We start from the raw sequence: 15,173 nt of genomic DNA on the forward strand, positions 1-15,173 counted from the left end.
CTGGGGCTGATGGGAGTTTTAGTTCAAGGCATCTACAGGGCATCAGACTGGAGAAAGCTGTCCTAGGCTATAGGATCTCTTCTGAAGGGAGGCAAGGTCCATTTGGCTCCCTTGGTTTTTGTGGCAAAAACCTGTCAGGTGACAAAAACATAACAAACAACCCCCACACCCTTTGTTTCAGCAAGCATTTGGCTTTATAAACTGGAATTAGTTTTTTTGGGGGGGGTTTAGGCTGTCATGTTCATTTTATTTTATTTTTTCTTTTGTTTACTTATTTTGTAATGAACCAAAATGGAGTTAAAACTGGTTGTTGTTGTTTTTTAATGTATGTAGGTATTTGTCCTAAGTTGAAGAAGCTACATCTGCAGAGCAATTAATAATAATAATAACAGAATAGTGAATTAGGATAAACGTTATTTTGATCCATTATCTACTCAAGTTGTATGTGGTGAAACATAGCCCTGTTTTGTTCCCTCCTTTCCAAATCACCATAATATACTTATGCAGTTATTTATTTATTGCAGAAGTCCTTCCTTCCTTCCTTGCTGGGACAGCATGGCTTGAATTTTAGCTTATTTTTATAATTTTATTGTTTATCTTTTAATAATGTTTTATGGTATTTTGTGTAAAGGCATGGACCTCACAAATTTAATAAACTTGATACTTGACAGAAGTCACTAACAAAATATCGAGGTGTTTTTGTTTTTTGAGCCAAGCCCACATCACAACAGTTAAGGTGTAGCTTTGCCCACACAACCACTGACATCACAAAACTAAGTTCATGCTGTAATGTGGGGTACTCAAACCTTCTTTTGAGCACAAAGTCCACTACAAATTTCATTTAGTTGCTTTTGAGAAGCAATGTGTCTTTTCAAGGGTAGCCTTCTGTTTATTTCCCCAAGAGAGCATGTGTACAAGCTACCACATGCTCAAGATGTAAATATTTCATCTCAGTAAAATGTTCTTGGAGCCCCCCTGCAGTGGAGAGAGACATTTTTCACCTGTAAATGCTTGATGCTGCGGGAATTAATCCCTTGAAGCAGAACCGGCTGGCTTTTCTGCACATTAAGTGAGTTGTTTTATCTTGGGAATACAAAGATGTTGAGACAGGGAAAGGGGTACCACACCATGAGTGCAGCAGGGCTCTTAAAAGCTTATTCTCTTGTTAGGGCCTGCTACTGGCTGTGTAGCAGCATGTGGTTAGGCAGAAACATCTTCCTCTGAAGCATACCTCTGGACTGTCTCCAGACATTGAAACCTTTCTCCACAGATCCACTTTTAATCTGCTCATGATTTAAAACCGGCAGGCAAGAGGTCAATGACTGATCCTCTCGGAGATCTAAACACAGAGTTATTTAATGTCTGCAATTTAATCTGTAGCTATAGGAGGTGAACAGTTACCGTTTTCTTCATGGTTCCGATTAGATATATCATGGATTGTCATTTTTAATAAGACAGCTTTTAAAGGCCATGCTCTCTCTTTTATATATATATCCAATTTTTTTAAAAAATAAATTTTGGTTACTTTGTCTGATATGCCCCCTCGTTGTAGATAAAATGTTAGGACTTGGTCTTTTCAGCTGAATTTCACAGCCAGGTTAAGATTGGGTTAACTGCATGTGCAGCAGTTAATGAAAGTACATACCTGGCAAGCAGCTCCATCCTATCAATACTTCTGCTGCTGAAGCACATGCAGGAGCCTGTGATAAAAAACTATAGCAAATTTCTGTGTGAGCCAGAGGAAGCCTGTGTGGTGTATTATCAGACCAGGACCAATCAGACCAATCCCCACTCATTCATGAAGCTCACTGAGTGACCTTGGGCCAGTCACATCCTCTTAACCTATCAAGGTTATTGTAGGGATTAACTAAGGAGGGGAAGGGTGAACCACGTACTCCTTGGAGAAAAAGGTGGGATATAAATGCAAAAAAATAAGCTCTTCTGCTTACCTGCTTAAGAAAGTGCGTAGTGTGTGGGGCCTGCCATAGTATTAAATCTTTTCCCGTTTCCCTTGTGGAATGATTGCAAAATGATGTAATGGCACACCGTAGGAGATAACTGAGTGTTTCTGGCAGACTTGTCTTTACCGCATCATGATGTCACCTCGCATTAATGATTTTAGATGGAATAGCCGACGTGCCCAGGAAGGCCTCAAGCCAGCGTTTGTTCTGGGCCTTCACTTTTCCCCTGACGTGGACTGATAAAATGACACAGGCTAGGTGATGGTGAAACTTGGAAGCCTTCTTCCTTACATGATAGTGGGAAATTGCATTTCCCGGTACAAAATACTGGTAGCATGGAGAGAGACTTGCTCAGAGAACACACTTAAGTTATAAGGCAAGACATGGGGCAAGTGAGAGTTACACCTGGCAGTGAGTGCCTGTCCATGATTGGCTCACCACAGGAAGGAAGCAGTCATGCAGCAAACTTTAAGTAGCACCTGGGATACCATGTTTGTTTGCCCGAAGGAGCTGTGGAGACCTTTGACTCTGCAGAAGTTACTGAGCTACAAGTGCTATCAGCTCCGGCAAGATGACCAATGGCCAGAGATGGTGGGAGTTTTAGTTCAGCAACATCTGGAGGACTAAAGGTACCTCATACCTGACCTAAAGGTACTGTGGCCAATGCCACATTGCTACCTCTAGCTTTTCCTGCCTGTATCTGTGGCAAATTAAATTGACCCAAAAATCCACAGTGAGCACGGCTTGTGGTTTGGAACACCACTGTTCAGTCCAAAGAGGAGGACTTTGTGGTGTAAGCCCCAAATCAGATGGCTAGCAATGGCCACTCAGGATTCACATGGTATTCCATATACAGTGGTACCTCAGGTTACATACACTTCAGGTTACATACGCTTCAGGTTACAGACTCCGCTAACCCAGAAATAGTGCTTCAGGTTAAGAACTTTGCTTCAGGATGAGAACAGAAATTGTGCTCCGGCGGCGTGGCAGCAGCAGGAGGCCCCATTAGCTAAAGTGGTGCTTCAGGTTAAGAACAGTTTCAGGTTAAGTACGGACCTCCGGAACGAATTAAATACTTAACCCGAGGTACCACTGTAGGGACTTGTTTGCTGCAACAATGTGTGGCACATCTTAATTCCTGCTGCCGATAATTAAGGCTGCGGTTCTGACCCCACTCATCTCAGAGAAAGCCCCAATGAATTCTGTAGGTCTTACTTCTGAGTAGGCATGGTTAGGGTTGCTTTGTAATTCTAGGTAGAATTGTAAAAAAATATAAATATATAGACTCACTGGAGGAGAGAAAACAAAAACTTTCCTGCTGAAACCAAAGAAGCTTATAAGATTATACCCTAGTACCAAGTAATCCCCAGTTTGCAAGAATTTTATTCATAGCTTTCTACATAAATTCACCCACTGTGTTTTCTTCGCTCTTCCTGCTATTCAAAGATCTCCAGCTAAATATCAATTTATGGGACATGTTGCTCTCACTTGCAGGTGCTTGGACCATGGTCAAATGTTTAAGTCTATGAATTTCTGGTATTTTCTTAGTAGTTAGTCTGGAGCATTGACCTGGAAAGAATAATCTTATATTTTCCTGTGTATTATTCGTAACAAAGATTTTTAAAAACTGACTTTGAAAGGAGCATATTTCTTGCCTTGTTGGTGTTGGCTCTGTATCTGTAGTGCTGGTTTAGGGCTTTGTTTTATTGTATTACTTTCTCTTTCAGTTGTCAGGCATATAAAGTCACATCTGCACGAGGCTTTTCTGTTTCTGATAGATGCTATGTCATTGGTGCAAAAAGGCCATCGGCATTACAGTTTAATGCTGAGGCAGTGATGTTTGCTTAAGAGGATTGGTGTCCAGAAATAAGCCTCAGTGTCTAATCAGACACAGGCCCAGCCTGGGCACAATGCCACAACATTTATTGCGTATGCATTTCTCATAAGCAAAATGGCCACGTCCTGAGGACCGGGAGTTCAGCCTGAAAGATATTAGGGATATAAGCTGGAGGTTTTAGCTCAATCTGAAAATGATTTCTGCTCATGTAAACTTAGTAAAATTACAGAGTCTGTGTGGCTTTGAGACACTCTGAGCCAAATGGGGAATGTCTGTGGATGTGTGAGGGCTGACAAAGACGAACAGTGCTTGGATCCAGCCAGAGCTCCCTTAAGTCCTGCAAAACATTCCCCAGGAAGAAAATACTTCAGGAGGAAATCAAGAAGGAAACAAGCTGAAGATGAGAGAGAGCCAGAGAAGATTAAGGAAAGTGAGGGGAAAATTCAGTTCAAAGAGAAATTCAAAGAGACAGCAACAGCAACTCATCCCGGGGAGCTGGCAATTCATGAGTCCGTTATACAGAAGGCTCTGCTGGACAGAACTGATCTGATTGTGAGTACCGATGTTAACACTGATCTTGTTAAAGCAAAACTGGTGAGTGGGGCAAGCTGTGATTCAAGCAGTGGGAATGGTGCTTGTGCTAAAGGCAGAAGAGCTACTAAGTCTGAAGAAAAAGAGAGACTGTTAACTGAAGATCTGGAAAAGAGTCCCAAAAAACGCAAGCCCAGTTGCAGCACACAGGACAAGAAATCTTCTCACAACGGGATCCAAGGAGAATTCACATTCCAGAAAAACAGGGGAGTAAATTTTGAAAAGGAATCTGGCTCAAATTGTGTGCTAAACAAGCAGTGTGAAGAAAATGCACTATCCAAGGCTCTTTCTGGAATCACTGATGATTCCCCCAAATGGGAAAACAGTTATAACCGGCATCCGGCTAAACTTCAAAATCAAACCCACCTGCAGCAAGGATTTCCGAAATCTGTGTCTCTGCCTCTTTCCCAGGAAAATGAAGCGCATAGCATTTTACCAAACAGGAGCAAGGTAAATATACTGTAGTGCTAGAATAGTATATAGTTTTCCAAAATATATTTATATTAAAACCCTTGAGCAATATTTGATTTTTGCATGCTGGGTATTTCATAACTACTTCAATAACTGTTGCTGAACTCCTGTTGGTTTTGAGGTTAGCTGCTCTTGCATTGAAAAATAACTTTATAAATTAAAATAAAAAACACAGACCCCCCCCCAAATTAATGATTTTTCAGAAGAGTTAATTTTAAAATGTTTGTACCCGTTGTACCTAGCATGTGTTTCAGTTAATTTTTGCCGTCCAGTTTGTCTACTGGATATAACATTTTGAGTAAGGCGCCAAATAAGTTCCAACATATGGCCATTCTCTAGTGTGTATCCGCAGACGTATGTTGCTGTCATCATTTCCATAAAGCTAGCCCTAGCGATAGTGATAATGGGCAGGGCTTGCTATCGTAAGTAGGCGGGATCTAAGAGATACATTCAATGCATGGCTCAGATATCTAAGGTGGGAACTTGCCACTTTTTACGTTACTGCGCTTCTTGCTTCCACATGGAATGCTGTGTTAAGGATACAACATGCAACCATTCAATTGTACAGTATATGATTTGAATGAGTGAAATTCCCCCAGTTCTTGAACTGAGAAACAAGCTGTCTCTGTCGCTGGTTAAGGTACACACTGATGTATACATTATTTTTTTGTAAGATACGATCTACCTAAACCCATTATTAATAATTATTATTTTCTGTATTGTTTTTCAAAATCACTAGGACCTATGTATTCATAAAGGCATAAATCTTTCTTAATTTAAAATGAGAGATGTTTAGCCACATAAGGTGTCTGATTCATTCAGTTTGGTTTGTGAAATCCTCTGTCTACACCTGTATTATCCTCCATGTTGCCTTGGATTTTTGATCCATGATCCATTCCTTACTTCTCCAAATTTCACTTGGATATCAATTTCTCCCTTGCTCATACTGTATAACTTTTCCTTTACCAAGGTCATGGATGTGTCACACCCACCCCCAGCTTGCCCCCTTTCCCCCCTTGACACTTTTCATTTTCAGCTCCTTTTCTCCTCCTTCCCTAACTCTGATTCCTTCATTTCTCTTACACCTTCATCCTTAGATTCTGGCACCTTAGCCCACTGCTGGTGCTGTCTTCTTTCTTGAATCCACCCTGCCCTTGGCAAGAGCTGCTCACCCACTGGGGCGGAACCACAGCAATAGCCTCCCAAATGTGGTGTTGGTGCCACATACTAGGAGGGGTAGGGACAAGATGGCAGTGAGTTTGGGAATGTGTGGACACAGTGGTGGAGTTCATGGCTTTTGGGCCTCCTGCCTCAGTTCCACTGTTTGCTCCCATTCAAGTTCCCAGCTTTCTGCAGCTCTGATTCTTTCTTTGCTGAAAGCTCATGGACCCACTTATCCTGCTGGGTGTTTCCACTCTTCGAAAAGGCTTTTGTCTTATTGTTTTTGTAGGAGAGCTGATCTTAGCAAACACGATCTTGTTTTATTTATTTATTAAATAGAAGAACTGCTCAATTTGCAGCTGTCCTGAGTCCTCTGATATAGAAAACTCTACCTCTTAGTCCCAGGCATTTGTGACCGGGCCATAATAATTCAGTGGTCTGGTTCACACATAAGTTGTGATTTGTTTTAGCAAATCTTAAATTATTCCAAGTAGTCCCACAGATTACACAAACCATGGCTTGTTTCTCTGAAGTTTGAACCATGGCTTCAAATCATGGTTTGTTGGCAGTAAACAAGCCATAGTGAAGCCAGTGGGAAGAGTTTATACATAACACTAAGCCATGGTTTAATAAGCTATAGTTTAGGTAGCCATGGCTTAGTATTTTGTGTGAAGTGGCAAGGGGAATGCATTGTGTACAGTGGTACCTCTAGTTACAAATTTAATTTGTTCCGGAGGTCCGTTCTTAACCTGAAACTGTTCTTAACTAGAGGCGTGCTTTTGCTAATGGCGCCTCTTGCTGCTGCTGCGCCGCTGGCACACGATTTCCGTTCTCATCCTGGGGCAAAGTTCTCAATTCGAGGTAACTCTTCCAGGTTAGTGGAGTTTGTAACCTGAAGCGTTTGTAACCTGAGGCGTTTGTAACTTGAGATACCACTGTACATTGATCAGAAGCATGCAGAGCTTCACCAGGCATGAACCATTAGCATTGTCAGCAGGTTCCAGTTGGAGCTGAACCCTGGCTCAAATTCTAGCTAGGGTTTGCAGTAGCAACCAGTGCCTCTTTTATAACATCCAGGTTGGTTCTCATACATTTATTGCCCGGCTTAACATATATTCAGACTATCTCTGAGTGATTGTACAATCACGTCAGCTTCTGTTATCAGCATACACAGCACTTTATTGCAAATGTGGAAAGGGTGTCTCTGTTTGCCCTCCTGCCTCAGAATACATAATCCAGGGCAGAGTATAAAATTGGCTGATTATTGCTGTTGATATAAGGTGTAAGATGTGGCACTTCTGAAGAGAGCCTTCATGCAAACCTTTGGGTTGTATGCACTAGCCTCATGATCACACATATAGTCACATGCACTCTAGATTTCCATGTGAAAAGTCTGATTACTTGAAGTAGCTTATAAGGCATTATACTATTACAGACAAGCTGGTTTCCTTTTCAATTTGCTGTTAGGCCAAGCTGCTGAGTACGTTAGGCGTCTGGTAATCTGAATGAATAAAGAATGAGGCAAAAAAGAAAGAAAAAAGGATCACATCAACAGCAGAATTAATTTACAATTTTATTATTACTTTTGAATTTAAGGAGTTGGAGAGGGGAGGGATTTAGCTCAGGCAGTACTATTCATCAGACCAAAAGTAGGGACTTTTTTTTTTTTTAAAAAAAGGTTATAGTGTGACTAACCAATGTCTGTTAAATCCTTGATGGACAGATTTGCTTCCCTCCTTTCCCTTCCACTGTGAATTTTGTTCTGGTGTCAGGAATCAGAAAGGAAGCAAAAAAGACATGCCCATTTTTTCTCTTCTCCACAACACTTCCAAGCTTGGCCTGGAGCCTAGCGCAAATAAATAAGATGGAGAAGGGAAAGGGTCATAGCTTCCCTCAACCTGGTGTAGTGTGGGTCTTCCCCCATTTTGCATCTGCTCTGTTGCCTCACTGAGGTAGAAAACCTGTGTCTGGCTGTTTGGGCTTCACAGGGTTACATGTTTCTTTGTCCAGCAAGAAGAGAAAAGAAATTCTCAGGTGTCAGGAAGAAGACTGGGGTAGAAATGTTTCCCCTGAGGTCTTTGTGTAGAAAAGGGTGTGTGTGTGTGTGCGCGCGCGCAACCCAGAAGCAGGTTTCCTCAGGATTTTTAGGGCTCACTCCACTGTCTTGAGGATTGGGCCCTCCTGCCAACTCTCAAAAGTGGTCACGGATTTGCATAACATGTCCATGTGCTTTGTGTCATATGCAAATCTGTGTCCACTTTTGGAGGCTAAGGGTCCATTAATAAATCTGTAGCCACACAGGTAATAAAATGTTTCACTTTTGGTTTCAATGGGAAATGTCATGTTCATTGAATTTAATGGGAATTAGAAGAGGTCCTGATCCTGCAGCACGATTTATTTACTCAGAAGTTAAATTCCTCTGTGTTCAATAGGGATGGCTGCTGGATCAGTGGATATAGGATTGCAGCCTTAAAGTTTGAGAAATAATGATTTTGCTGTATACTTTTTGGTTCTTTTCAATAATCTTTTCACTTCAGTTCTATATAAAGAGAATGAACTAATGCTTATTACTGAATCTCTATGTGATAATTACTAATTAGTGAGTTGCAAGGGATTACCGTATTTTTTGCCCCATAGGACGCACCTAGGTTTTTTTGGGGGGGGGGGGAATAAAGAAAAAAAATTATTTCCCCCCCGGGCTGGGACAGGGGAAGCCCGAGCTTCCCCAGCCCCCAGAACAGGCAGCTCTCCGCAAGCCTTGGGAGACCGGCGCAACTTCCCGCCGGGCTCCCACGCCTTGCGGATATCTGCCTGAAGCCCAAACCAGGTCGGGGGACAGCAGGATGGCGGCATTCAGCCTCCCCGCTGTCCCCCGAGCTTGTGGGGCTGGCGGCAGGGAGAAGCGCACTTCTCCCCTCCGCCAGCCTCCAAACCAGGTCAGCGCGCCCCAGGCTTCGAGATGCAGGCTGCTATCTGCAAGCCTAGGGAGCCCAACAGGAACTGCCGCGGGCTCCCAAGGCTTGCGGAGAGCTTCCTGAAGCCTGGAGAGCGAGGGGGTCGGTGCGCACCGACCCCTCTCTCTCTCTCTCCAGGCTTCAGCGAAAGCCTGCATTCGCCCCATAGGACACACACACATTTCCCCTTCATTTTTGGAGGGGAAGAAGTGCGTCCTATGTGGCGAAAAATACGGTACCTGCTTTAAAGCTATGAATAGCAATTATTGGTTTTAATGAGTTAACAATAGTTATTTTCTTTTTCTAACTGTAGTGATGTGCATCTAGCTTTTGAAATTATCGTTTTTATCTTAAATGGGCCCATTAATATAAACGAGTAATTCTTTGAAATTTGGTTTTCTGATCCTGAAAGTTTCTAAAACAGCATTTCTAATTCATGATATTTCATTATTCACACCACTCCCTGTCTTCCACTTTCATTTGAGCCACATTGTAAGGTTGTCAGACAGACTCAGGCAATGCTCCTAGGCACTCTGTAGCATCTCAAGCTGCACTGAGTGATAAGTTGCTCAGACAAATTGCTGAGGACCCAGGCTAGAGACAACAGCTATAATCTGAGGCCAGGTGGGAGCTTATTGATGCCTCATGTCATCTGATCCTGCTCGCCATCTGCAGAGGTGGCACTTTAGGGAAGCAGAGATTAGGCTGGCAGTTTTCCTCTGCCTGCAAAGTGCCTTGATAGTATCAGGGAATAAAATGTCTGAGCCTGCCTTCATAGTCGCCCAGTCTGAGACCCTAACACCACACAGAATTTCTGGTGGACCATTTACATTTATCCGATTTTCTTCTCTATATGTTGCTAAAACTGTGGAGAAAGGGCTTGAAGGAAGGTTGGGGCTCTAGAGTTGTCAAATAAAAAAAAAATACCCCTTAGTTTATTCATTAAACCAGGATTTTATTTTATTTTTAAGTCATTTTCTTGACTATATCAATACTTCTGCAAATGGTGTTTTGCGATATGTTGGTATATAAGTGAGAACAATTGTAACTCACATTTCAGATCTTCAGTTGAGCTGAAAACAAGAGCATTTAGCAACTGCAGTTTAAAATAGGACTTTGTTCTTGGTTTTGTATCCTAGCTGGTACATGCCATTTGCATGAGTCATCATGGATATAACTGACACTTGGAGATTGTTCTGCTGCCTGCAAATAGTCACTTATGGGAAATGGAATCTGAAGTGCTGTTTCCGATATACACAGTTGTTGAAACTGTGGGCTAAAGGTCTAGAGTCCACTTGGAATCTCCTGTGCTGTAAAAATTACTCTGCACTTCCTTCCATGCTTGAAATAATCTATAACATTTTAAGTGGGGTGCAGGGGAGGGAAGCATAATTTAAAGAAAATAAAGAAAAATTAACAGAAGAAAATTTAGGGTGATTCTCCTCCCCACCAAAATGCACACCTGGCCCTTCTGGTTGACACCAGCATTTTAATAAACTCTCCCAAATAACATGGCACATGTTTTATTTGCTGTGTATGATGGGTCTGGATATTTTGTCATGCATAGAAACTGAGATGACTAGGAAAGATACTTGGCATAATTGCCCTTAAATGTACCAGAACAAAGTAGCTTCTTAAGGGAGAGAGATCATGTCGACACGCCTCTAATTTGGGGAGTTGGGATTGATGTTTCAGTTTCCAGTGGTTCACGTGGCTGAGAGGGCCAGGCATGAGACCAGCATAGGCCTTGCAGTCTGCATAGCTGTCTTCCTTTGAATGGGGCCTTGCTAGGAGTGTGAAAAACTGGCTTCCAGACCTACAGCCAGGTCCAAATGTGCTGTTCCTGACAGTTCTTCTGTGTACTGTGCACTTCAAAATACAATTTGTGAGGGGAAGCAGGGAGTGCGGGAAGGCATTTCTCATGAACAAGCAGCCATCTAATTTAAATTTTCTATGCATTTGTAAAGACAACGCATCAGAGAGAAGGTGCTTATGCTACCCCCCCAACCTGTTGGCCATCTACTTACAGAAATACTTTGATGTGCTTTCATTTTCAAACAAGCAATCCCCATGTGCATTATTTGCACTCAGCTGTGTATCTGAGTATCACTGGTTCCAGAGTTCCAACCATCTAGAAATTAATGGGATTTTCCCAGCTGCCCTCTGAAGGTTCAGTGAAAACCTTGATGGTGGCACTGGCCGATTCTAGTTTCTTAAACAGAAGACTTCAAGAAAATTGCTCCCTAGCTTGATCAGACATTTCCTTTTTACTTATTGATGAAGTTGTCACTATTTCTATTCCCATTGCCTCATACAGGATCACTTGCTGAGTGCGTCCCTTGTTATCTTCTTCCGTTGGCCATCCATTGTTTGCTATTATGCTCTGTTTCGTTTCTCTTCATTGCCCTCTTTTAAATTTAGGATCCTTGGAGAAGGATTTTATTGTGCCCCCCCACCACTCTGTAATGTCCTGTACTTCCTGTGTGGAGGCGTCAGACTCGGTTCCGTGCACTCGTGATGGGAGAGGCCACCCAGGGACATGCTTGAATTAGTGGAGCTGGGATTCATGCCAAGTTATCCGTGCCACTTTGGGACTTTGCCCAAAAGAGCCAGGGCTGTGATTAAGCTCCCTACCCCCCACCCCACCCCATAATAATGATGGACCATAATGAGATGGGGTGGGGGAGGGTTTGAGGCGCTACTGATATTTGATGACATTCTTAATAGTGATCTTAATCTATTTTAATTTGGCTGTTTTTATTTTATTTTGATACAGATTTCTGACATCCATGTTACTGGAGAGTCAGAGGACATGTCTGCTAAAGAGAGATTGCTCCTGTGGACACAGCAGACAACTGAGGGTTATGCTGGTATTCGTTGTGAAAATTTCACTACCTGCTGGCGAGATGGGAAATTATTTAATGCCATCATTCATAAATACAGGTAAGCACACACTTGTTGAGATTTTGTAAAGAGTGCTTATTTAATCATAGCTGATTTCACTGTTTCATCCTGTGTATTCCATTTCAGCAGCAAATTATACATTTTAGATAAGTTTTTAGTATTGGATTCTAACAATTCTGTTTCTAACTTTGACCTCTCCTTCTGAAAACCAAGTTTCCTGTCCTGCTTAAACATCTCATTTATCTGACGGTAGTGTAACCAGTCTCGAACTTTATGCTTTAGCTTCTCAAAACTTTGTAGCTTCAGTCTTTCGCCATCATATTCTAAAATTTCACAATACTTAGGCCAATTAGAGTCCATGTTAATTTTTTTCACTGCTTTCGCTTCCATTGGTGACAACCACCTAGGGGTTTTACTTTCCAATAAATCCTTATATCTATTCCAAACATTGTACAATGCTTTCCTGACAATATGGTTCTTAAAACTTTTATACACCTTTACCTTGTCATACCACAGATATGCATGCCAACCAAAACTATTGTCATATCCTTCCAGATCAAGAATGTCTGTGTCTTCAAGAAGTAGCCATTGCTTCAACCAGCAAAAAGCTGCTGATTCATAATAAAGTCTTAAGTCTGGCAGGGCAAAGCCCCCTCTATCTTTTGCATCAGTTAAGATCTTAAATTTTATTCTGGGCTTTTTGCCCTGCCAGACAAATTTAGATATGTCTTTCTGCCACCTCTTGAAACAGTCCATTTTGTCTAGAATCTGCAACGTCTGAAATAAAAACAACATTCTTGGCAATACATTCATCTTGATAACAGCAATTCGGCCTAACAAGGAAAGTTTCAGCCTAGACCATATGTCTAGATCTTTCTTAACTTCTGTCCAACATTTTTCATAGTTTCATTTAAATAAATTCACATTTTTTGATGTCAGATTTACCCCCAGGTACTTAACCTTTTTTTCTATTTCCAACCCAGTTTCACTTTGAAACCTATCTTTCTCCTCTTTTGTTAGATTTTTTTCCAGCACCTTTGTTTTCTGTTTGTTCAATTTAAATCCTGCGACCTGGCCGAATATCTCCATTAATTCTAAAACTCTTTTGGTACTAGCTTCTGGCTGTTGCAAAGTTAGCACTAAATCATCTGCAAATGCCCTTAACTTATATTGTTTGGATCCGACCTGTATTCCTTTTACCAGCTGGTCCTTCCTAATCATGTTTAATAAAACCTCCAGGACCGATATAAACAGTAAAGGGGATATAGGGCATCCCTGTCGTGTACCTTTCTCTATTGGTATTTCATCCATTACCACATTGTTCACAATTAGTTTCGCTCTTTGTTCAGAATATATTGCACCTATACCGTTCTCAAACCCTTGGCCTACCCCCATCCCATGGAGATTCTTCTTCATAAATTTCCAAGAAATGTTGTCAAAGGCCTTCTCCGCGTCCACAAAGATCAAAACTGCCTTCCTATTAATGTCCACCTCTAGCATCTCCAAAATGTCTATAATGTTCCTCACATTTTCTGACATATGTCTCCCTGGGAGAAAGCCTGTTTGGTTCTTATGAATCTCCTCCATCAAAACTCTCTTAAATCTTTTTGCTAAAACGTCTGCAAAAATTTTATAATCCACATTCAAGAGTGATATAGGGCGGTAGTTTTTAACTTGATGTTTCTCAGTTTCTGTCTTCGGTATAAGTGAGATAAATGCGTCTTTCCACGATTCGGGAGCCTTTTTCCCCTCTAATATCTGGTTGCATACTTCCTTCAATGGCTGTATTAGCCATTCTTTAAGATCTTTGTAGTATTTTGCAGTCAAGCCATCTGGTCCTGGTGATTTCCCCAATTTCGTATTCTGGATGGCACCCTCTATTTCTTGTTCTGTAATTTTTTCATTCAAAATCCTTTTATTTTGTTCTGAAATCTTTGATAGTCCATATTTTTTAACGAATTCTTCTATTTCTTGTTCATTTGTAGGCCCTTGTGCGTAAAGTTTTTTGAAGAAACTTTGAAAACAGTTACTTATTTCATTTGGTTTGTTGATAATTTTCCCATCTATTTCCAGGGATGTCACCGTGTTTAACTTTTGCCTCTTTTTCAGTTGCCATGACAGCAGTTTCCCGCATTTATCTGCCGATTCATATGTCCTTTGTCTCATTTGCTTTATCTTCCATTCTATTTCCTGATTCATCAATTCCATGTATTGCGTCTGATGGTACTTTATTTCTCTTAAGATCTCATGAGACTTCGGCTTAGATCTCAGTTTCTTTTCTCCTTCCTTTATCTGGTTCAAAATCTTTTCCTTCCTCTCATTTTGTTTCTTCCTTTTTATAGAATTTTGCTGAATTAGGAATCCACGCATCACGGCCTTACTTGCGTCCCATACTATTCTTTTTTCCACCTCCGTTCTCAAATTTATCTCAAAGTAATCCTTCAATATTTTTTGGGCCTTATGATAAATTTCTTCATCTCTAAATAGGGTGTCATTCATTCTCCATCTGAAGGTTCCAGCCGTTGTTAATTTCATTTCCATCTTGACTGCATTATGGTCGGAGCAGGTTTTTGTGCAGATTTCTGTTTTTTTCACTCTAGGTGCCAGACTGCTAGAAATCCAAATTTGATCAATTCTAGTCCAGGTCATTTTTGCTTCCGAGAAAAAGGTTCCCTCTCTTTCCAGAGGGTTCCTAGTTCTCCAGATGTCGATCAAGTCCATGGTGTCAGTGAGTTCGAAAAAGGTCTTTGGTAGTCTCCCATCCTTAGATATTACTTGTCTTTGTGCCTTGTCCATGTTTGTGGAGACAACTCCGTTGAAATCTCCCATCATTATAATTTTAAAGTCCATAAAGTCCATTAAGGTCTCATGCAACTTCTTGAAGAACTCTGCCTTCCCCTCATTGGGTGCATAAACTCCAACAATTAAGATCTTTTCTCCTTGAATTTGAATTTATACTGCCAGGTATCTTCCTTCATCATCTTTGAAGATCATTTTTGGTTCCCATTTTTCCTTGGCATAAATCACCACCCCTCTTTTCTTGACTTTGTCTGAGGAAACAAATTCCAGTCCTAATCTCTTATTTATCAAAAGTTTCCTGTGTATCCTGGCAATATGGGTTTCTTGCAAGCAAATTATATCTAGCTGTTCTTTCTTTAGTATGTGGAAAACTTGATCTCTTTTTCGGGGATGGTTTAGACCATTACAGTTCCAACTCAGAAGTTGCAGGGACATTTTTGTTATTGGGTATTTTTCCCACCCACTGCTCCAAGTTCTTGTTCCTCGTCGGTCGGT

The 15,173-nt window shown here is 41.3% G+C and overlaps 1 protein-coding gene across 23 annotated transcripts in view; it reads left to right on the plus strand.

The window, feature by feature from the left end:
• Positions 1-15,173, plus strand: part of LOC309366917 (dystonin-like) — a 301,144-nt gene that overhangs the window by 97,021 nt on the left and 188,950 nt on the right. For 22 of the 23 annotated variants that reach the window (XM_081905876.1, XM_081905879.1, XM_081905865.1 and 19 more), the window contains one exon: positions 11,752-11,918. In XM_081905876.1, coding sequence (XP_081762002.1) covers positions 11,752-11,918 — 167 coding nt within the window. Of the gene's footprint in view, positions 1-3,929; positions 4,840-11,751; positions 11,919-15,173 lie in introns of those variants that run through there. The other variant, XM_081905858.1, reaches the window with a different exon arrangement.

This window comes from Podarcis melisellensis (genome assembly GCF_964234715.1).
Source record: "Podarcis melisellensis genome assembly, chromosome: 3".
Classification (NCBI taxonomy): Eukaryota; Metazoa; Chordata; class Lepidosauria; order Squamata; family Lacertidae; genus Podarcis; species Podarcis melisellensis.